This window comes from Betta splendens, chromosome 15 (assembly GCF_900634795.4).
Source record: "Betta splendens chromosome 15, fBetSpl5.4, whole genome shotgun sequence".
Lineage (NCBI taxonomy): Eukaryota > Metazoa > Chordata > Actinopteri > Anabantiformes > Osphronemidae > Betta > Betta splendens.
In genome coordinates this window covers 13,875,370-13,899,589 of record NC_040895.2, presented here as the reverse complement: position 1 = coordinate 13,899,589, position 24,220 = coordinate 13,875,370, and the positions used below count along the sequence as shown (strand labels likewise).

The following is a 24,220-nucleotide window of genomic DNA, read 5'->3' as shown; positions in this document are numbered from 1 at the left end:
TCTCTCCCACAACAAGGTCAGTGGCATTGCCCAGTAATTGTCCTAACGGCCTGTATACCTGTTGGGTGGAGGCGAGTAATGAGAGTTTTTCATTACGGGCGGGACGGGTGAGTGCTCCTGGCAGATGCTGACAGGCAGCAGATGTGTAAAGTTGGGGGTGATTTGTAAAGGGGTCAACTGCATCACGGAGGAGATGGAGGGCGATATGGGGCGGGGGGGAAATTACGCTGAGGGACACTGTCAGTCATATTGCACCGCTGTCACAACAAGGTAAAGGTCAGTTCAGACGCTGACGATCCGGCACAGTGCAGCCATGTCTGCAAACTTTTACCTGTGAAATCCACCTCACAGCGGGAGCTCTGTGAACCACAGTGGAGCTTCTCGCAAACTCAGAGAGAGAAGTTGTTCTAGAGCCGGTTTTAAGTGGAAACAGCCATTTGTCCTGACTCCTGTGTCATTAATGGGCCACTTAAACTAAACAGTGCTTTTCTTGGCATTTGCATGACTCTGCATTTGTGTGGAGTCACGTCTGTGAGAATCTGTGATAAACCAAGAATCAGAGCATTTAATCCTTAAATGCAGGATTACAGGTGATTGCGCAGCCAGAAGCCAGATCACTAAATATGATCAGCAGAGATTAGTCTTTGCCGAAGACTGGAGAACAACAAGGTCACAGCAGCATTTTGTCTTCGCAGAGCACCAGGACCGGGAACGAACCTTCGCCTGGATACACAGACATTTTGGCCGGGGCTCTTCTTGTCCACACAAGGACTGTAATTGCAACCTAAAGCAGAGAACATAATGGGAGAGATTAGGAGAAAACCATTAAGACGAGCTGCAGCTGCCGGTTCTCGGTGCAGCTGAGGCCCGCTAGCGCCGGCGCCGCGGCCGCTGGCACCGGCGCCGGGTGCACTGTCACTCAACGCGAGCATTGATTAGCCATTGTTCTGAGAAGGTCACATCATAATTCATTAACAATAATTAGTCCCGCCGTGCCACCTGCACTCCTTCTCCCGACCGCCCTGTTAAATTACGAGCAACCATCACGGTTCACGTGTGGAACAATGAAGATGTATCCGCAACGTAAAGGCAAGAGCTATTAGTTACATTATTTAAATGGACCCGTTTAAACCTGGGGAGCTGTCTTTATGAAGGGCAATTAGGCACTAGCCATAATTATTTGTGCTAATTACAATTAGGAAATATAAATAGTGGGTGTAGGATTAATCATCATTGTGGTTAGCGAGGAGCGGCCGTGGTGCAGGCTGGGTAGGTGTAATGGAAGGCAATGGATTACACCCCATTTATCTCCATCTACCGCAAAAACAGATTGTGTTTGTCCCTTTATATTTCTCCATTGACCGTTATCTCTGTTTGTTTCTGTGTCCTTGCCAAATGGTCCTCAAGGGTGAGACCATCGTTAGTGAGCTGCAGCGTGAGACCACGCTCTCGTGATGCTGGAAGTTACTGGGAGGACTTTCAGCCAAGCACAGCCTCCAATTACTGTGGTTCTCACTTTTTGAATAATCTGAACCTTTATTTGTATTTATTTTTCTTCCAGCTTCGAGTTGTTCGTCTCTCCAACAATTAAATCATCCTTATCTCGAGTTACTGCTCGGCTTCTGGGTCAGCCTGGAGTTAAGAGCCAGCAGTACAAACACCATCATGTTTTCATGAGCTCCCACATCAAACCTCGACCCTTTCACCTCTAATTTGAAGGAGCTCCTCAAGGTCATCTCGCGTGACCTTTAGACACGAGACAAGAGGATGGACCCGGCATGTGGGCTGGCGGCCTACAGTACAGCACGCATGCAAAGTACACAAGCGCGTTAGTAAATCAGCGTTCACGTCAGCTGCTCGACAGCGTCTGCGGTCCTAGAAGAGGCTGATTTAAATACAAACACCACGCGGTCTTAGCCGAGCAAACAAACAAATGGAAACGATGGGGCCGGCCTGTGCCGTAGGTATGCAGCCATGTTGACTCAGATGTGCTCCCATTAGGCTTTATTGCTTTCCTCACAAGAGATTTGAATTAATCATTGGTGTCTGGTGTGAATGTGTGTGTAGAGGAAGAACAAAGAGGAAGAGGGCGTCTCATTCTGTTCCTGCATAGTGTATGAGACCCGTGGTTCTGGTGAATTAGGTCAAAGTAAAGAAAAAAATAAGGATTCAATGGCAATGTGGTCATCTTTCTTCTGGATACAGAAGATATAAACACCACCTCTGTCTATAGGTTTGTCTAACATAGTCCTAGAATGATTGCAGTTCCTGTCTTTCACTTTGCGCTTTTCTAATGGGGCCCCGTGTTGCGAGGCCCCCACCGGCAGCAGGTGAATGCTTGTAATTGCTACAGTGAGAGCTGGATCAGTGGAGCTGCTCTAATCAATAAAGTCTTTATCAGCCATTTCCCCCGATGATTCTCCCTCATTTCTCCCTTAATTGTTCTTTTTCATCAAGCAAGGTCTGGGCCGTGAGCGTGTGTGTGTGTGTGTGTGTGTGTGTGTGTGTGTGTGTGTGTGTGTGTGTGTGTCTCAGCGGACTAACTGCGGGCTAACAGATTGCTAATGGAAGTTGCACTGCAAATAGCAGAGGGAACCTCTGCCTCCTCCAACTAGACTCTGACTTCCACGGGAGTGGGATTATTGTTGATCCAGGCTCAAGCTTTTCCCAGAGCAGCTTCTCTCCAGACACTGAGCAGCCAACTCAAATAAAGACCTAGGTACGTTCAGTTGAGTCGTAACCCGTAAGGATGCAGGTGACCAATCGACGACTGGGAGTTTTAACCATTCAATTCACTGGTCTGATATTTCTGTATATAAATTATGGATAATTATGACCCACGAAGGCAACAGAACCTGAAAGGATTGTGGTCTGATTGTTTTCCTTTAGCCCGTCCTGTCCTCCTGTGCTAGTAAAGCGGTTCGGTTCCTCGGCCGCCCCCCAGGGAGGAGCTGTGGGCATCGGTCCCGGCCGACGGCCTCTGCAGGCTCATGTGGAGCGATTCGGACGCAGAAGAAGAAAAGGGGAGGAAACATATCCGTTAAAAACGTGTTTCATTCCATATTTCATTCACAGCAGCACAGAATTCACACATTCAATAATGACTCGTCGTATTTCACAGTTCAGATGAAGAGGACGATTACTTTTAAAAAGACTGAAACGGCGACTGCTGCTGTTCAATCGAAAAGGGTTATGAGATCACAGATTTTCAGGACATCGATGCCCATTAAGAATTCATCAGCAGACGCCTAAAAGTGTCTCCCGTGAAACACCAATAATTTTGGCTATTTGAGATGAGGCTCATCTGCCACAGGGGCTGTGGGTCATTAACTGCTGTTAATAAGATATGACTTGGACATTCCATGGAATTAGAACGAAGCCGCATCGCGTTAACCTCATTGATTTTACACCTGCCGCACAGAATAGAGAATAAAGCAAGAGGACAGTGCGAAAAACACACATCACAGGTCATCACTGCCACTTTTTACAAGGGTCACATCTATTAAATGCAAAAATAGCCTTTTTTCTTAAAAGTATTCTGCAAAATGTAAAATTAGAAATGCACCCACACAATGTAGTGAAAATTGAATTCTTTGAGACTTGTCATTTTCTCCATAATATCACTGATAAAAAATTAGCTGTTGCATCGCTTAGAAACTAATTCATGTGTTAAATTTGAATAATCGCTCTGTAATAATAGTGATAAATTCACAGGCTGATGGTCTTCGGCAAAGAAAAACAACTAATTCTGCCGTTTGAGCGCACAATGTGGGCGCTGTGCCATAAAAACAAATCCAGCCCTGATGAATCCGTCCTATATCAGGATTTATGGCACCTTTAAGATTGTTGACTTACATGGCTTTATTGAGAAAATTAGATTTGAGTTGTCTAACAGCCGGGCCACTCATCTCCTCAGTAAACTGCAGTAGATTGTGCCGTTGTGCCTTTTATCGGCATATCCCATTACCGAGGTCTTCGCGCTTTATCACCATTTCCATAAATTCTCTCAGGGACAACCTCTGCTCTCTGAGGGGCTGATGGAAAGATGGTCTCATGACTGTCGTTTGACGCTCCAGCGCCCTCTCGCATTCACCCCTGCACACATATCTGTGGGTGCCAGTGCACACAATGAGCTGTGTGGCTCCTCCTCCTCCCTGACGCGTGGTCAGAGATGCCCCCCCCGTCCCCGTCCCCCGTCCCCGTCCCCCGGCACAGTGATGGAAATGATTCTCCCAGACGTGGAGCAGGAGGACGAGGATTGCTGGGGCAGAATGAGTTTACAGATGGTGGGAGCTCGGGTCAGCCTGTATTTACAGCTCAATCACTTAACAGAGCTGGCCTCTCCATTAGACCTCTATCTATCTGGGGGGCAATAGGAGGGACAAGGAGGTCAACTGATAAGACCTCTGGGATGCTGCGAGCGCTCTTATGGCTCAATTTTCCCCAGCTCATGCCGCTATCAAGCAGTTTACAGCTCACATTAAGTTATTGATCAATTAAAGGCCATTCCCTTTATTACAAAGCTTGTTATGACTATTAAGGTCATCATAACCAGATTTCACTAGTAGATCCTAGTGTTATTTGTATTTGCAGTAAAAAAGCCAGATTAAAATTCTGATGCATCAGTTTTATCTCTATTAAAAATACAACAGCACAGCAGAGCTAAATGCTGGGTCCAACATTTATTTCTGGCATTAAATATGTTTTGCATTTATGTGAAATATGGAAGTTTTGACCAGATCGATGATGCAATGAGGTCACAAAGTCAGAACTCAAAAAGACATCAGAGTCTTTTTAATGATCATTGATTTAGTGATTTACATCCCAAAGTGTTAATTTAAATGTGAAAAAGGAGAGTTTTTTTTTTAACAAAGTGGGATTAATTAGGTTCCTCTTGATCATTTTCAAGGTCCTGGACTTTGTTTTATAGTTTTAATAGTTTAATTATATTATATAAATAAGTCTTAATAATAATTCATTACATACACTAGTTAAATTGACTGTTCAGTGCTTAGTTTACTGCACAGTCTGTTAAGTGTTTTATATATTTATTTATTATTTATAACCTAAACATAAACAAAAAATTATTGCACAAGCAGGAAAAAAGAGAGAGAAAGGAAAGGTGAATCGAAGACAGAGACAGACCAACATGATGAAACTGAGAACCACAATGGACACACAGACCAGGTAACACTGACATCAACCCACAAAAACAAATGAAAAGAGGTGAAAGGCTTGATTTGTTTGATTACCAGAAAACAGGAAATGAAAACAAACAGATGAAGACACAACTGAACTGAAACAAACAGTAACATATGTTGCATCCTTGAGGTCTTCATCATTATTTGTCACTGCTTTGCTTCCTGCACCATTTTCTTGGCTGCTGTTTGTGAGAATGTCTGTGTCAGAAGAGGGAGCTGTGACCTCAAACATTGGACTTTACCAAACAGTTAGACATTTCTGGGTAAGGTTTCATTTTATTACTGTTGTAGTCTCATTATACCAAGAAAATATAAATACATACAAATAAAAATACACAACATTCTGATTCAATATATAATAATCTATCGGAGCACAATGTGCTTTTAGGTTAAATCTCATCATTGATTCTAACAATTTTGACCATGCAAAAGTAAAATGGTGCCATCTGCTGGTGCTTTACTGTAACAAGGCGTCACTGGATTTATCCTTTACTGTCTGTGTACTGCATGACTGCATGTCTTCCACTGATCAGACCTTTGACTCGAGCTTTTGTCATCAAACAGCTGTTTGAGGGATCATACCTTCGGCTGGAAGGGTCACACTGATGGTCACGGTCAGAGAGGAGGGCCTGCGTGTGTGTGTGTGTGTGTGTGTGTGTGTGTGTGTGTGTGTGTGTGTATAGAGCTGATGAAAGATGTTGTTCAACAGTCCGTGAAATGATTAGTGGCGCAGACAAGGACTAGTAGGAGATATGTCTCCGATAGGAAGATCAGGACGGGGTTATCGAAGGATATAACACACACACACACACACACACACTAGATATGCACAAAACCTTTGTTTGTTAAACATTGGCCGCGTCCAGGGTTTAAAGCCAACATCTGACTGCATGTCTGACAGCTGCCTCCTGCTCAGGGTGTTGAATAATCACTGCCGGACTCAGATTTCCTGTCCTTCTGCCACACAGTTAGCTAAATGACTTTTACTGTAGTGTAGGAAGGAGCAACATATTAGCAGTGCATGTATAATCATAGCATTAGCATTGCACATGATGCTATTAGACACTGCCTTGCTCTGCTGTCAGTTACTTTCACTGGTTAATGGTGAACTGACACAGGCCTTGTCAAACTGAAGCCACTGCCTTTCTACAAAATGTAAAAATCGCAAAATTTATTTGGTCATTGGTAGCTTATATTCAAATCTTTGAGCTCTTTGTCTTCATGTTTTGGACTTTAATAGCGCTCCTGAAATCCAATAAAGGATCCACTGGAAAAACTAGAAAAAAGATTAATTTGGGTCTAATGGTGCTTTTCCTATTTAGCATTTCCATTGTTCTTTAAAATAAAAAACAACAATTTGTCTGTGAATGCTTCCAGGTTAATGCTCTATATGTTGCATGAGATTTTGTTATCTCAGAGAAGTGCTGAAGTTTGGCAGCTTGAAACCATGTAGTGTGTTTCAGTGGAAAAGGTTAAACAATGGTCCGTCTCCAGGACACCAGAAATAACCTGGAGGAGTATTGTGTGGTGCTTTTGTTCCGTCGGTGCCGTGACGTGCTGCTAAAGTAAACACGGCACGTGTTTTTTTCACTTTCTATCGTCTGAATGAACTGTGGAGTTGCAGGTGATCTGATTTTCTAAGGAGCATCTTTCTCTGGCCTGACTTCTTGTGGATGTAAACCACCAACTCATCCTCCCGTGTTCGGCCCACAGCAGATTATGTGCTTTGAGGTCAATAACTCCTGAGCCTTGGAGCTGTTTTAAAAGTGCTGCTACATGCAGCTGCCACTAAAGTTGACCCAGAGGCAGCAGCAGCAGCAGGCAGAGTGAGACAGGATCCGACAGGACAACACTGTACGAGGTGTGGTGTGTTTATTTTTTAGTTAGGCTTCCTTTATTGCACACGCACTTCCTGCATTACAGCAAACCCCTTTGAATTGCAGTAAACATCACCCATTGCCTGTTCATGTACATGTGGAAGAATGAGTTGTTATTGTAAAGTGTGTAAAGTTGTAATTAGACACTTTGATTCTAGTCCTCTAGTGTTAACATATACTCTTTGTGTGGCTTTGCTGTACATAAAGGCTGGTAACATAACGCTATAATAAAAAAAAACATATATATGGTTTGTTGATTTTGGGAGACACATCTGAGAAGTAATGATATAAACTGTTGTTGTCGGTCTTGTCTGGTGTGATTGATCCAAAGGCCTTTTTAAAATGATACACCGCTGCTATAACACATAAACAGCAATAAAAGGCCATGACTGGCAGCTCATCTGCAGCGAACACGCTGGCTAAAAGTGATCTGAGGTCACAAGACTTTCAAACAGGCATCTCATTGAATAGAAGGCGAGCAGTCTAACCCCAGGCAGGACGGAACAGCTACAGAGATTATCAAAGGCTCGAAACAAGGGAGTGATGATGCCACTTTCGCAACTCAATAAGCCATCAAAGACAGACAGCCACCCCGCATTACATCAAATAGGTTAATGTAACAAAGTTGACGCAGTTGTGTGTCAGAACTGGTCACTTGAGCATGTGAGCCATAGAAACATCTTTGTACGTGTAGGTTTTTATTGAGCACACGGGTGGGAGGCAAACAGCCAGATGGGAAACAGAAACCTTACACCCGACTGTGGCTGGAGAGGGCAGGAGCTGTCTGAAGGGCTTAACGCACAAAGAGTGGCCTCATCGACTGGGACCCCGCGCCGTCACCTCCAATCTCTTATCATTAGCGCTGTATTCTTCGGAGAGGAAACCCAGCATCGCCTTGTTATCATCCTTGAGGGATCAATGACACTGTGTGGAGCCGGCGTGAGCCGGAGGAATCTCCCCGCAGGATTTCACAAACGGAGGAAGAGCGATGTTTGTTTTGCATCTCGGATCACTCCCTCTTTCACAAACCCACAATTTCCATGTCAGAGCCGAGCGCTTTTCCCCGTCCGACGTTTTCTGTTGGACAAACACCTCCAGTAATCCACGCGGCTCCGTGCCAGTGACATGACGGCGTGCAGGTAATTCCAAGAAAAACAGAAAGTAACAGTCGTGTAGAAATAAGCTGTGTCACAAGCCTGGAGAGCAACCAATAGGGATATCACAGATAGAAACAGAGGGCCCTGTGTTTCTGAACTAAAACAGTCATCTATGAATCTACCACCCCTGACATTTATATGCCCATTCACTACAGTACATTTATATCTGCATTAATATTTTTCATTGGCTGTGGCTCAGGGGATGGTGTGTAATGTGAAACGTGCTGGTTGGAGCGAAGGCTGAACCGAACCCTCGCTCTGGAGCTTTTTAGCATCGAGTGTTTCCAGCTGCCCGGCACCGAACCCAGCACAGGGTTAGCTTTTGAGCAGCTAGCCGCTAAGAAGCCACGCATTTCCTACACAAACACACCTGCCACAACAACTGGCTGCCCCCCAACATACAGCGCGAAGCACGGCTCGGACTCTTTCTCTCGTCTACCTCATTTCCTGATCACGACATCTTCTGAATAGGTGGAAGAGCACGTGTTTATACACGGCTGAATTACAGATGTGCCGATAAGGAAAAGGGATCGACTGTGTTTGTATGTTAATCTGTGCAAAGAGAACAAGCGCACGCTGCTGCTGAACCTCCAGCGCGTCCTGCCTTCACGCCGCTGTGGTCGCAGCTCTTCAAGTGGTGAGGCCAAAAGGAGAGCGGAGCAGAAGCAGGCACATGACACAGATCTGAAAGCACTTTGTGGTCACGCTGGCAGCTGGATACACCACTATAGCGTCCATGGTATGCACAGGGGGAAGATAAAATGGAGAGGAGATAATTACAGAAAAGGAGGACATATTTTCTGTTGAGTCTCTGCGTCTACGCGGAGCTGTGGACGGGTTTGGATTAGCAAATGTACGCTACGTGCGCCTTCGCTGCCCAGAGGAGAACGTTACAGGACAGGAAGGCAGCATCTGATAATGGGACTCCGCGGAGGTCATATGGGAAAAGCTAGTTATAGCACGAGAAAGTCCGAGCAGTTTTCCAGAACACGTTCCCTTCTTTCAAGAGCTAGTTAGCGCCTAGCTCGTCCTGGTTCTTCCTCACCCACTTAAGGAATAAAGGTTCGCACTGAGCAGGACAGAAAAGAGGCAGCAGTAACTAATGCTTAAAACAGGATCCAGAGCCTTTAGCTCATAAAGCTCCTTCCTCCTACTCTCCTGACACCCAATCAATCCGTCTGGTGCCGTAGTTGCTGCACGGGTCCACCCATAAATGCAAACCTTTCACACGGCACCAGTTTGGCCTGCGTGGGTTATGTGAGGGTTTGTTATGGCCGAGGTCTGGATGCGACGCGCTGTCCTTAGCTGACAGGAACCGACCCACTAACAGTGTGAACCGACCCGTGTAGAAGTGTTCAGTGGACGTCCAGGAACGATGGAGCCCACGGCCACCGGCCTCAGTCACTGGGTGGGAATCCTGATGCTTTTATGAGGAAACGGATCATTGTTTGGTTCCATTAGCCAGAACATGCCCTTCTCCTACATCTTAACCCAATCCAGGCATATTAACCTCTGGTTGCTCTGGAGTGTTCTAGACTGGACTTGTAAAAGGGCCTTCTCAGCAGTGTTCCGAACGCAATTGGTTCCGTCCTTCTTCCTTCCAGGCCCGTTGCTGAGCTGCCAGTGAGCCTCCTCCTGTTTAAGAAGAATAGCTGCCGTCTCAGCTATCTGTGGGATGGGTTCACGGCGTTTCCTCAGTCTAATGATGGACTCATTCAACTGCACAGACAGCTCCCGCGGACCTCGGGTGGAGAGTTCCAGCGAAAGAGCCGCAAAATGCAAAACCACTCACCTCCAGGCGAGCTGCACGCTCTGTTGAGTGAGGAGGCAACAGGCCACACCTGGGCCTGCAACTGCTTGTCCACCATTTGTACCATTATTTAGAAGCCACCGAAATGGGTGTGTGTATGAAAATGTAATTACCCCGAAGTGTTAATCTCCAACATTTCTAAGGGATCGTCAATAAAGTCTTGTCATCCAGTGTGATGTATAAATCATCTTCTAATACTCTAGTATAGTGACTGCGATAATTCAGGAGAAGTTTTTAGTCGTGGGAATTTATAATAATAAATCTTTTTCAAGTCCAGGTGATTTGAATGACACACTCATGACATGAAACAAGCGTGTAAAATGCAACATGCCTCAGTCCGGGCTCTTTATTGTGCAGCTGCAGCAAACACAGAAGTGGTGTCTGTGCCAGTGTGTCTGGAGTCCTGCTTTTGTAGCCTGCATGTGCTTTTTGTCTCCGTCTCTGGCAGCGCTACCAGCTAATGAGCTGGTGACTTGTATCTCACGCCTGCTGCCAAGATATGTTTTGCCGGCCGACTGTTTCTTCTCTCCTCCTTCGCCTCCTCCGATGTTTCTCTCCGCTCGACTGTGTTTCCCTCTTTCATGTCTGTGTTTGTTTACATTCACAGTGGATGGAAATCACAGACTCAGGAAGATGCAGCCAAGGCTGTTCTGTCCTTCTCTTCATCCTTTCCTTCCCCTCTTCCTCTCCCTCGCTCAAATGCAGGCTTGCTTGGGGTTTCCAAACGAGCGTCTGTGTTGGGGGTCCCTGGAGAGCAACCCCGCCATAATAGCCGGGTGGAGTGAACTGGAGAACACAGGGGAGGGAAAATGAATAGCATATTATGGGGCTTTCCAAACCCAAACTCTTTACAAGGCCGTCGTAGACTACTATTGTGCTGCATTTACCCGTATTTACCCCCAATGACAAACCATCCAGCACGTGATGAAGGACAAAGGTTGAAAAATGTTTTGCGGCTGCAGAGGCTTTCTCATGGCCGGTGATAAAATATCCTGAGGCCAGGATTGTAACTCTGCAAATTTGCAGTGGAGAATTTGTTCAAATCGTGCCCGTTTTTGGAGCATTGCTGTATCGTGGTTCAGTCCTGGATTCAACTCTCACCTATATTTCACAACTCCGCCGCTCCACTCGGACGTTTCCTCTTTTCTCACAGAGAGACGTGTGCTGAGAGCGCGCCCATTTACTCTCCGGATCCCGACATGATGGAGTGCCTGCGGTGTGCCTCCGTGTCAGTGCCCCTGCATGCGTGCACATACGCTCTGCACAGCAGCCTGGGGATTCTCACGCAGAGGAGGAGGCCGTGATTTAGCTGTAAATCTTAGGGGGAAGCAGATAAATTGGAGAACCGGTGACAGTTCCACTTCCTCGGCGCTGAAGAGACTTTGCTCCCCTGACCTTGGGAAAGAGCGGCGACGTGATCGAGAGGGAACCCAAAATAAAGCAGCAGAAGAAGAGACCCCACCAGATGAATATGAGCTCCTGCTGCACCCCATCCCTCTGTGATGCAGTCAAAGGGAGCGGGGGAACAAAAGAGGCAGAACAGGAGGAAACGTCCAAATCTCTGACAGGTGTGAAGTGCATCAAGTGACTCGATACGCAAACACTGGCAGTCCTACGCAGGTGACCGCATTGTTTGAACGCTGAAAGGCATCCACAGACCATACACAAACAGCACAGAGGCAGGGCGCATACTTGGAAAGCACATAGTGTGCAAACACGGGAAGTGGCCTTTCTCTTCTGTCACACACATGCAAGCCTGCAGGGAGGCAGGAATAACAGGCATGGGCCCGGCTTCGCTTACTCATACACCTCCTTTGTCCGCGCTTTTTCTCATTCACGCACCTCTGTGATGGCACAATGTACTTTAAGCAACGCCCCCTATTTGCCTTCAGCCTATAGAGTTTATCAGACAAAGGCAGACTGAGCTCGTGAGCAGGACGGGTGCAGGTGATGCAGTGAAACCACGAGATGAGGGATGCGAAGAGGAGAAGAGGAGGCGTCAGAGGCCTTAAAGCCTTCGGCTACAAAGGCTGAGAACCCAACCTTCAGCCGAGCTGCTGATACTGTACTTTACCAAGGATTCGCTCTTCCCAACCAGATCAAACGGAACTATCTGCGTCTCCCCTTGACAGAGACCCACACCAAAGCGAAAACACTGGCTCGCACAGATTAGTAATCAGCCGGCGCTCGGTGGGAACCTGAAGCACTTAAAGCAGCCGCATCAAGAATATCTTCTCCCACAGGATTTGATGGCATTCCGAGAGCCTGTTTATTCGTCCTCCCCTCACGTTCCGCGAGGCAAAATGAAAACGTTTATCAAAGCGTTTGCCACAGTCACAGTCGCCTAATGAGCACTTTGCAAAGAAGATAAGTTATTTATATATATATAACCATGATTCAGTTGCTAAAATTTGAAAATAAAAAGTAATCAAGTGCCAAAGTCAAGGGGTTTGTGTTTCTAGAGACTGGATCAGACTTCGGCTTTATTTGACGCTTACTCAAACACATTTTGTGTACTAGGATGTGGTTTGTTTGCCGATCAGCCAGAAACTTAACAACCAGCTTTTCCACACACTCAATTCAAACCCAATTAGCATTTTTATGTTCATTCGCTGTCCGCCCAGCAGCTAATGACTGCGCAGATACGATCTGCACACAAGTCTGCCCACGTTTAGAGATGCGTGACTGTGACAGGCGCCTTTTCCTGCGCAAACCCACATGACCCAGCTGGAGGGTCATACACCGCCTGTAATGGGTCTCGAACGTATTATTCTCGTTCTGAACACGTCCCTATTCACATGTGGGTCGCTGGTCACATGCTGCAAGTTCATTTCGAGTGCACAGAAGCTGATCAACACAACGCGAGGCTGTGTTTGGATTGGAAGGTGGAAGTAGGTTTGATTGACAGATGCTGGACCTTGATAGAGATATAATAAGTGTTGTTTTGATGGGGGAGTAAAAGGGGCATGAAAATAGCAAGCTATAGTAACAACAGCTTCCACAGAATCATAGATACACGTGTGTGAAAGTTGAAGTTCGTGTAACCTGCTCTCACATTACCAGAGGATTTAATTAGGGTTTCGCCAGGATCCGAATGAGTCCAAAGGTCAATCAGCGCTCTGGCTACAGCTCTCTCTCGTTGATTTGTGTGACACCGCAGCATAAATCTGTGGCCGCTGATGGCAGCGCCGTGAAACATTATCAGCGAAGGACAGAGAGTCCGTGTACACGTTTACCCTGGGTGACACCCAGCACAGGCCGTTCAGGCAACGCGAGCAGTAAACGCCGCAGCGCCGCCCGATAGACGATCAGACCGGTCCGCATGCGCTCCTTTACGACGTGTTTTGTACTGGTCATTCACCTCGGCCTGAGGTTCTGGCAGGGGCAGGTGCTCGGGTCCTAAAACTTGATAGCAGACAGGTGTCGGTCCTGCCCGGAGGCGTTTTTCACTCGCCTTTGAAAATGCGTTCACGCTGGAGTGGACGCCTGAGCCTCCGCTGGTGTGACCTTAAGAAATGTGAGGTCGCCGTCAACCCACCTTCACCATCAGCCGAGCTGATCACACCAGCGCCTCTCAGTCGTGACCAGGTGAAACTCCTGAAGCGACGGGCAGGGTTTTTTTTTCTTTCTTTCCTCCTCATTGTTTGTGGTGGTTGCTTCTGAGTAATCACTGATTTGAGTTTGATTGCGGCTCGAATGTCATGACTCAGCCCCGTCTCCTTTGGCCACTGGAAAACAAACATCAGCAATTTAAGCTGCCAGGGCAGCGGCCTGGGAGAACCTGGGCGAGATCACAAATCAAGGCTCTGTTTGCTGTGGGTTAGTGTGATCCAGGCTTTCAGGCCTGTGCACCAGGTTTAATCGAGGGGTCATTCGAGTTGCTGTATACAACGTACCTGTTATGTAAAGGCCTATTAGGTATTTCTTCTTTGCTGACACACACACCAATGGCCTTACAGCTCTGTTTGGGCCTTTCATGCCGGTTGCCTCGGGAACTGCTCGTTATTTTCTTCAGAAACGCTCTGACGTGTGTTTCCTCTGCGCCGCTTATATCTTGGCCTGGCCCATGAGAAGCGGCCGCTCTGAGCCGAGACCACGAGGAAGCGCTCCAGGCGGCGTTAGTCAACCCAGATGTGACTGGCGTGATGGATGGATGCGCCCCAGCCACTGCAACAACATGTCTATTTCGGTCCTCCATTGTTTGGCTCTCAGTCATCGCTGTGCGTGGAGCGGGTCAACAGCCAGACTCCTGTGTGCACTGGGCCTTCGCTCCACGCGGAAAAAGGGGATTCATAAAAAGAGAAGGGGCATGTGTTTCCTCTGGCTCAGCACGTGTCCTTCCTCGGAACACGCCTGCCCTTCTCGGTGGCGCGCTGCGACACCGACGCCGAGCGGGAGGCGTTTGTGCAGCGCCTGTGTTGTGTGTCAGACAGTCTGTGGCCCCCGGGCTCTCGTTTCTTGTCATAGGAGAGCTGGCAGCGTCTGCGCTTTGAGAAACGCTGATTTGACGGAGTCGCTGTGAATACTGAAAGGAACAACAACCACTGGCTGACATACTGTAAAGGTGACGTGTACATAACTATAAGAGCTGTTGTTGTTATGAGACGGGAACGCTATGAAGCACACTGGAAACTCCTTTTACCATATTATGGAATTTCATGTGTAATTCCTGTGAATACAGGACTTTGAAGAGCGCTGAGAGCAGTGGCTTGAACATGTGCTCGGCCAATCTAGAATTAACCTGAAGGGAGAAAAAAAAAAGCCAGACCTGTAATACAGGGATTTCCAGGTACTCCTGGGTGGCTGGTGTGTAACAAACCAGTCATTATAGAGCATAATGAAGATGTAAATCACACTGAGAGGCGGCGGCGGAGGGGAGGGAAATGCATTTGTGGGAACCATGGTGACAAAGTGTTAGATTGCACCATGTCACCTTTGAGCAGAAGACTAGTCAATCAGTGACATGTGAAACTGCAGGCCACCTGTCCCAGCGCGATAGGTGTCTGCTAAGCAGATGAAGGCAGCTGTCCTGCACGGGAAGATCCACTGACCGCCTGGAGCCGCTCACTGTAGCGTCAGGTTGTCTTCAGTTAATACTCAGAGTGAATTCCTCTGTGAGAGAAGCTGGCACACAGTCCAAAGTTTGACTTTCTCTTAATCCAAGATCTTCTAGATTCATTCAATAGATTTAGAGAAAACCCCAAAATGACTTTTTTATTCAACTGTAAGTGATAGTGACATAAACACTTATCACTAATACTCATCTAATACAAACTAATCAGTCATTAGTAGGTTCCTTTTGCAAAACACTGTGACACAGTTAAGCTGAACTATTAATATGAAGCAATAACTTCATTCTCGACTTCCTTGCAGTGTCACGTCTCTAGCAACCCCAAAACAAATGCTTCGGGGAAGGAATCACCAAGGGGAGGGTAAGATGAAACTCAGAGGCTCAAATGTATCACTGGAACATGAAGAAAGCTTCCTCTGAAGCAAAAATGCGAGAATGCACGACTCCTCCGTCCGTCAGCAGAGCATAAACACTAGATTCCGTCTCAAAAGGCTGAAAGAAGCGCTTCTCCCGGCCTCCGCCGGGTTCTCAGAGGACGGTTCAGACGCTTTTGCTGACACACGGCTTTCTTTGAAACCGCTGCCAATGTTTCTCGCGTGTGATCAAGTGCGAGCGGCGCAGGGCGCTGTAAATTTGCGTAGCTCGGCCCTTCCTGTCTGCCTCTCTCCGATGCCTACATTTGTGAACTACAATGCTCCCTATTTATAGCGCCAGTACCTCAGATATTAACTCTCTCTCCAGCTTGCTCTGCCACTTCCTGCCAGAGAGGAAACATTTGTGTGTGTGTGTGTGTGTGTGTGTGTGTGTTACTGACCTTTGGGGGCAGCGTGCAAACAGACTACTGTTGATGGCAACAGGATTTCATGTTTCCAACCTTTTGTGTGACGTTAAAGAAGTGAGGCGTGAAGGCATCAGGCCTTTCCAACAGCTTCTGTCCGCTTTGTTTTCCACCCTGTAAACTGAAGCCCTCGGCCTGTCTGTCGTCTCTTCCCTGGTGTAGTAGAGGAGCTCACTCTCACCCACTGGGAGTATAAAGAGCTACTGCAGTTTTCCAGACTCTGCTTACAATATACGAACATATCCCACTCCGTGTCCATTTCACTGACCCTGAAATTCATGAGCATTTGTGGATATTTTCTGTAAGGCAACACTTCAGAGCCGAGACGTACGCGTTCGCCTTCCTCCAAGGCTACGATCGAAGGAAAAGCTGCAGCTGACTGGAATGTCCTGTTTTGGACGCACACACTAGCACAGCCAAGGTTTTCCTCCCCGTGTTGGGAAAAAACAATCTGCCCTATCACTTTATTCCAGCCATCAACATCTCCAGTGGCCAGTGGTGACAACACGAGCTCCAAAAATGTGATCCAGGACAGACACCCATTAAAAAGGAGGTCGGCAGGTGGTGTTGGTTTGTTTAAGCAACTTGGACAATAATCAGAAAGACACAATAGAAAATCCCAGGGAGGAACAAACTCTCCCCGGCCACAGTGACTGTCTGCCTTTCAGCTCCATGGACATTTTCTTCTGACATCACCTCCTCTGGTCAATGGGTTACGAGCCAGGGATATTTCATGTCTAGACTTCCTGCCATTTTGTTTGAAACTGGTGAGCAGCACAAGGATATTCCAGATATTTACCAGATTTGTTCTAAATAAAACAGAGAGCAGCAAACAGATTATGTAACCATTGTGAAATTGGTGATCATTTATTTGATCTATGAACAAAGGATTTTAAAAAAAGATCTATGAAGATTCAAAACCATGACGTTTGAATGAGAGTGCTTCAATAAAATGGTTGTGAAATGCGATGCAGGAAGCGAGTTCAGGTGACTGAGTACAACTGGAAGCTTTGCAGGTCGTGCAGACTTTTGATCTGTCGAAGTGAAATCTGTCTTCCACAGCAATTTTACCCAAAAGTTCAAAGATTTTGATGAAATGAAACCAGACATGAGAGCAGGTTGTAAATTTATTGACATCCATTCTGTTAGAAGAAAATATTCTTGCTCCTTCAAAGTTACTTAGAAAAATATACATTGATATTAGAACTGAAAACTTGTGATTCAGTGTTTATCCAAATATAAAATGTGCATATTAGGAAACTACAAAAACAGTCAAAACGGTTGGCTTCGATTGTTTCTTGAACAGAACCGTAAGGACGCATTCGAAGGAAGGCACTGCCGTTCGGGCTCCTCAGAGTTCGCTGAGCCAACATTCAGCACAAAGTAGATTTGTGTGCGCACACGAGATGAAGAGGCAGGTCAAGGCTATAGTCTTGGAGTATTATTTCCTGGTTAGCCCTTCCTGCTGAATCTCAGCCTACACGCCCCCACTTTGTCTGAAAAACAACGCAACTCAAGCTAAATACAGGAGAACACAGTTACTGCTACAGTATTACAAACCTAAGATTAGCTGACTTTGGAAAGGTCATCAGGTGGAAAAGACAGTGGGGGCTGGGAACTTTCCCTAAGACTAACCCTCGCTTTCGCACTCCTGAGTTAAGTTGGATACCCTCTCTAAAAGTAAATGCATCAAAGATTACTGCTTTTCATTTCAAACAGTGAGAATGTTCAAGGCAAATGTGTCATTAAGTCAGCCAGTAACAACATGCTTAACCCTTTTTCATCTTTAATCACCTTCCTTGTTCTTCCTACATCTTCTCTTTACGATCTAAAATAAATTCACCCATTTTCCTCAGAGCTCTTCCCACTATCCATCTTTGGGAACATCATCGACGTCGAACGCCCTTATACAAAAGTCCGGCCTCTTCCAAAATGTTCAGTTTCTTTCAATCTGATCAAGGTCCAGCTCACCTCCAAGCTGGAAAATGTCCCTCCGTCCCTCACCGTCACCCTTCCAGAGGGTGCGTTTACCAGCCGCGAGTCCAACAGGAGATCCGGGCCGCGAGTCCAAGCTACAGGCGGAGTCGCTATCAAGCTCTTCATAAGACGAATCCTGCTCCTCCTCATCCCCCGACTTCTCCTGCCGCGACTCCAGTCCCAGCTCAGACACAGCAGCGAAGTCTGAATCGGGCTGATTATCGAACGAGGACAGGGGCGTGCTCGATTGGCAGCCGTCGGAGGCTGAGAACCCAGGGCAGCTCAAGCTCTGAAAAGTCTGAAGTTTCTAAATGGAAAAGAAAAAAGATAAAAAAAAATTAGCTTAGCTCATATTTATATTATACGTAGAACTATTCTATTACTATGAAGTGTTTAGCTTAGAACTTCTACTTTGGTTTGGTCGGAAAACAGGAAAAATGTCCTGACTTTCACTGGAGGGATGTAAACGTGTACACACACACACACACACACACACACACACACACACACACACACACACACACACACACACACACACACACACACACACACACACACACACACACACACACACACACACACACACACACACACACACACACACACACACACACACACACACACACACACACACACACACACACACACACACACACACACACACACGAAAAATCCACTGTACTAAACACAAATGAGCTGCCAACCGCTATCTTGTTACAAATTGACTGACTAGAACCCAACCCTGTACAAGGCAGGATGATTTTCATCTAAGCCACGGTTTTTCCACAGTTACTTATTGTAATACCACTTCCTAAAAAAAACAACGTATGTGCATCTTTGTGTGTTTGGGTTTTTCTTCTAGAATGTGACTAATCCCACAGGGGTCTCTGAGTTTACTTGTGCGCTCTCTTTCCACCCTGAATTCACCTCTGCACAAAGAAAAGCCATGCAGTGCAGTGAAGGGGTTAATGATCTGTGGATTGTCCCAGCAGCAGATGTTGGAGGCACCGAGGTGAATAGAGATGAGGTTTGGTCTATAGAGCCTTGGCTTATATGACAGACACCTCTAATGTTCCCTAGCATGTGCTGGGACATTGCTTTTCCTGTTACAATGAGCTGGGAGTCTCCGTTTCCTTAGTCTCACTTTAGTAGACTCGCGCCCCCCCCCCCCAGCCCTGAATTAGCACCACTCCAAAAGAAAAGTATACCACACGACTCTGCCTGTCTGAGTTAGAGGTCTGGTCTCTTTTGGAGGATTAACTTTACGTGTAGGCTGCTCTGAATATACTCCATCTGCAAGTGCTTGAGGTGATCATGTGAGGAGTGGGAGGCCCTTGCTGTAGCTACCCCACTGGAGTGGAAAAGGGGATTTCTGAGCCCTAAGTCTCCGTTCAACCCCTGGTATTACCCCACTACTAATTATCACAGCAGAGAGGAAGGCATAAGAAAGAAAAAAAAGAGTGGGGGCAGAAGCAGTCTTCAACAATATGCTTTTAATAAACTGAGGCTGACTGGGACGTGGGAGGGTGTGGTGGTAGGTTGAAGGAGCTGGGTGAGAGTTCTGCTGTGCACCCAGCTTTGCCTGTGCGCTCTCTCATTGGATTTACACCATTACCACACACGTACACAACAACAACAACAACAACAACAACAACAACAACAACAACAACAACAACCGCCACCAGACATCCTTGAGGTAAAAGGAGGAAGAAAGAAACTGTAATGACAGAAACCTCCTGTAGAACCAAGCTCAGTGTGGGCAGCCATCTGCCTCGACCAGCTGAGGATTAGTTTTTACATTTTAAATCCATATAAAAGGTGGACTTAAAATTTTGAGATTTTAGCAAATATAACAGAGATGTGATGCATTTCTTTTTAAATCAGACAAAATTAACAGACTATATTGTACACATAAGTGATACCCAGGCAGTGTCTATGAATGCCCATAAACCAACAACATGAAACCATAAGACAGCTGCTGTGGCAGAAGCACAAGCCAAGAGGTTAGACAAATATCCCCCTGATAATTAGGGTAAACAACAAAAAACACCCTGCTAAACCCCGTGGCACAGGTCCACCAGTGCACTTGTGTAGAAACACACAGACAAACACATATACAGTATACACAAAACATGAGGGTAGTTTTATGTGCACGTTTCTTTGAATTTGCTCTCATGCTGAAATGAGGTCAAATAAACTGACTCTAAGGAAGAAACAACTGAAACAAAAGAGGGCAGAGGTGCAACGACGGGAGAAGTTAACTAATGACTCAGCCAGACCACATGCTCATACACTGAGCCACACTGGGTTTTAAAAGGTTTAGGAGCGTGAGCAGCTAAGATGAAAGGCATCATTTCTGTGCTTTAGCTTGAATAAGCAGATGCACTGCGTGAGCACACGCTGGCATTTGGCCGTGCTCTACACAGACCTAAGGGACACGTCCCAACATGTTCTACATGGTGAACGCCGCACCTGAAGATGCCTACCTAGGAGTTCCCACAAGCCCGCGGGCCTCGAAGCTCCGCTATGATCGCCTCGCCTGCCATCCAAGGAATGGAAACAGATGGAAAGCAGGGGAGAAGCACAGCACTCAAAACTTGGGCCAATGAGATAATATTAATAGGAGTGAAGCGTCAGCTTGACAGTTATCCTGCAAAAATAAAACCCCTTTCTCAAGCACTTGCTCAACACAAGATGCGTTTTTCATCATTTTTTGTTGTCTTTCAAATGCACAAGGACCCAATAAAGTTACTAACCAGCAGCGGTAGGCAATAGACAGAACTGGTCACTTGAAAGCACGAGCTGTGACAATTTTTTCACCTAGAATCAAGAGGTGACATTCCCAGTCAGACAACACGCTACGCACCCCCGGCGCGGAAGGAAAATACAATGAAGGGCCAAGGTGGTGGGGCAGCCAGGGATAGAAGCGAGTCAGTAGACACACGCGGCTGTTGGCGGATATGCAAGGAATTATGGGGGTGGCTGCACATAGATCCCCACGGTAGCCGAGTTATAGCTGATTAGCATGACATGCATCTCTAGAATTCACACCAGCTTCTATTGACGTGTTTAAGAGAGCTAGAGACCAAATTACACCATGTTCCACTGACAAAACACACTGGGGACTTGTAACACGTTGACCCCACAAACCTCCACTAGACCCAACAAGCGTCTGCATTCAATGCCCAGAAGAACGGTTCCCCTAACAATGTGTCCTCAACACGGCTTTACTCAAGCAGACACCTGACAGAACAAGTAGAAAACGTGTAGGAGGGGCAAGAATGAATGACCTAACTGGTCTCATAAGGTATTAGTAAGAAAGATGCCTTTTCATTGTTCTAACCAGACTCACCCAGTTCTTAGGAAAGAACTGGAAACGTGTGTTTAGGCAGCAAGGAACCACACGACTGTTAAATCAACGTTACTCTGACCTTAATTACTGCAGGTAACACATACAGTCTGTTCCCAACCCTGATAGCAACTAGTGTCTAGCGTTCTGTCCTCACTAGAACAGATACCGGTCATGACCCACCCCACATTTCCACATCATCACTCCCTTTTCCACATGCTTTGCCAGCTACAAGCTTTTCTCTGGCCGTCTCCGGCACAAACCACCTAGCTGAGCTACAGATCTTTAAACATCGCAGTGGGTTCGTTTTGTTTTTTTATTTAGCAGTACGGAATCGAACCCTGCTTCTTTAGGTTCACGTAGATGCTACATGAAGCCCGTAACGTTACAAAACAACAGACATCGAAATAAGTCAGAGACGCCCGACGTGAACGAGAAGTGAAAGATCGAGCGCAGGCTTCGTTAGTGCATGTAGTCATGGATGTCCGTTCAAGAAAAAAAAAAATGAACTGAAAGAAATTCAAGTGAAATGTGGTGGCTGATTTCTACAAATCAGCTGCAGAGGTGTACAGCACAGTTGGAGCATTACAACAGCCAAAGGTTACAAATAAACTACCACTATGTTCAACTGAACTGAGCCCATGTGTGCATTTCTGTAGGAGAGCGTGAGTGATCATTGTTTTTTTTTTGGTTCCCCCTGTAGCAGCTGGCATGACTAGAGGAAACATGTTCGCTGGGCTCCATTAGCAAAAGCCTTGTTGATCCAACCCTGGTCCTAAGGGTGACGGGCTGGAAACTCTACTCTCGCAAAGGAAGGGAGGGTAGAGGGATAACTTCTAATAAGAGAACAGGAAAAGCACAATATAAGCAGAACAGGAAGAATGAGGATGGAATTTTTTTGTGCATCGTGTGTGGGGAAGCAGGGTACAGGATATGGTGTATAATCAGACTGGAGGCATTACATCATGTCTGAATACAGGTCAGCTTTGCTTTCAGTGGCTATGATTGGGGATATGTAGCTTTAATGCTAAATGCCAAGTAATGACAAAGCATGTGATGTGACTAATAATCAAATCAAGATCTGCAGAAATATCAGAGCCCTGGCAAGGATCGAAGCAGCATAGATCATTTATATTTCTACAGGTCTATTTTGGTTCTGGTTCTGACTGGTGGTCATTTATACTCTGCGGTTGCTGCACTGTGACCTTAAAGAAATCACAACAAAACTCTAGTCAGAGAAGGATTTGGACAAAAACTTTTCCCTGAGACAGTGGATTATGCAGTGATTACAGTGGGAGAGGTCGAAATACAAGACAGGCATAGCAGAAAAGAAGCACACAAACACAGAGGGGTTCAAACTCTAGAAGGGTGTTTACCCAACAAAATAAATGAAATGTTAAACCCGAGCCAGGGTTTCCTAAGCGTGACACCACACTATGTAGCATGAGGAATCCCTGGCAGCAGGGAGGTCTGAGATCAGGCCAAGGACCCAGAAAACCTGCCTGATCACACAGATCCAGTTAAGCCTGAAGAGACCTTGAACTTCCCCTTCGCTCACACAATAGATAAAAGACTGTGTTGTATTGGTTCCAGGACGTTTTACAACATTAAGAATAAGCTAGCACTGATTTATGATTTAGCAAACAGCAGCAATACTTGAAACAGACACGCATGACTCATTTCACAGAGCTGTGTTCAGCACTTGCAACAAACCTGAGTCATCTTCGCCAGATCCAGCGAAGGCCGCTGTTCCTGGCCGTCCTCCGGCCTCCTGCGCTTCATACCAATCTTTTTGTCATTTAGCACGCAGGGCTGGGACCTGCTTCGGGACAGACATCGTGGGCCCCCAGATCTTTGGTCGGCTCGCCTCCCCAATTCTGGGGTGGATTCTGGGGAGCTGGCCTCCAACAGTTCTTCCCGCTGGAACTCGGGTAAGCTGATCTGCTCATGGGAGAGGGAGAGAGGCCTGAGGAAGTGGTCATAGTGGTGCTGGTGGGAAGGAGGGGAGGTGGGGGACACAGGGGAGGCAGTGAACTGAGGGTGGAGAGGCAGTCGCTGGCTGAAGAACGGCAGGTCCAGAGCTCCGTCTGAGGGGAGGCTGCAGCGCGAGGGCAAGCTGAAGCTGGAGCTACGCTGTATGGCAGGGAAATGGCCGCCGGGGAACCCCCCCGCTCCTCTGACACTTCCCCCACTGTGGCACCTTCTCTTCTCCACGGTCGTCCATATGCGGGAGCTTTGCGGCCTCCAGGGTGAGCGGAAACCCGTGAATTCATCGGAGAGCGACAGGGAGCGGCACTGGCGCTTGCTCGGTGGTGCCGTGGGAGCTTGGCTGGTGGCGGTGGTGGTGGTGGTGTAGTGTGCAGCGGCAGATGTGGTGTGGGCGACGGCCGCACCGGTGCCACCGAGGCTCAGATCTCTTATCAGGCTGGTGACCACTTGGGCCCTTCCTGGCTCGGGCATCCCATCCCACAGGCTCTCTAGACTTGCACCAGACTGACAGTGAGCTCTCTGCTGGATGGCACAGCCTCGCCCCAAGTCCAGCCACCTATCTGCCTCTGCAACAGTCAAAACAGACAGATTCTCATTGAACATCAGAGTTGATTGCTATCCTAGTAAATCTCTGCAAAAGATAAAATAAAAGGGTGAAAATCGGAGACCATGGCACGGCAAAGGACCCAGAAAGGAGAAGATTCTTGGGGGAGAAACACTGCAGTAAATTTAGGTTGGGTGCAATAAAAGCAAAAGTCACCAGTTATTTGTCTGATGCAGGATAAGGTTGACCCTTAGGGACACAACACTGCAGCTGCACACTTCAAACCAGTCCTGAAACAGCTGATTGTGTTTTTAAAAAAGGAGTTGTTAGTGTTTATTCCGCATGTTTTAGTGTCCAGCCGTGTGACTCAACAAGATAACCATGTGCTACAGCATGCAATTATTCTT

At 46.8% G+C, this 24,220-nt stretch overlaps 1 protein-coding gene across 5 annotated transcripts in view; it reads right to left on the bottom strand.

The window, feature by feature from the left end:
- Positions 1-17,068: 17,068 nt before the first annotated feature.
- The window catches only part of LOC114841819 (protein FAM53B-like), a 26,074-nt gene continuing 18,922 nt past the window's right edge, over positions 17,069-24,220 (bottom strand). For all 5 annotated transcript variants that reach the window (XM_041067547.2, XM_029126973.2, XM_029126974.3 and 2 more), the window contains 2 exons: positions 22,994-23,835; positions 17,069-18,238 (listed from right to left, as the gene is read on the bottom strand). In XM_041067547.2, coding sequence (XP_040923481.1) covers positions 17,891-18,238; positions 22,994-23,835 — 1,190 coding nt within the window. In that variant the 3' untranslated portion in view covers positions 17,069-17,890. The remainder of the gene's footprint in view (positions 18,239-22,993; positions 23,836-24,220) is intronic.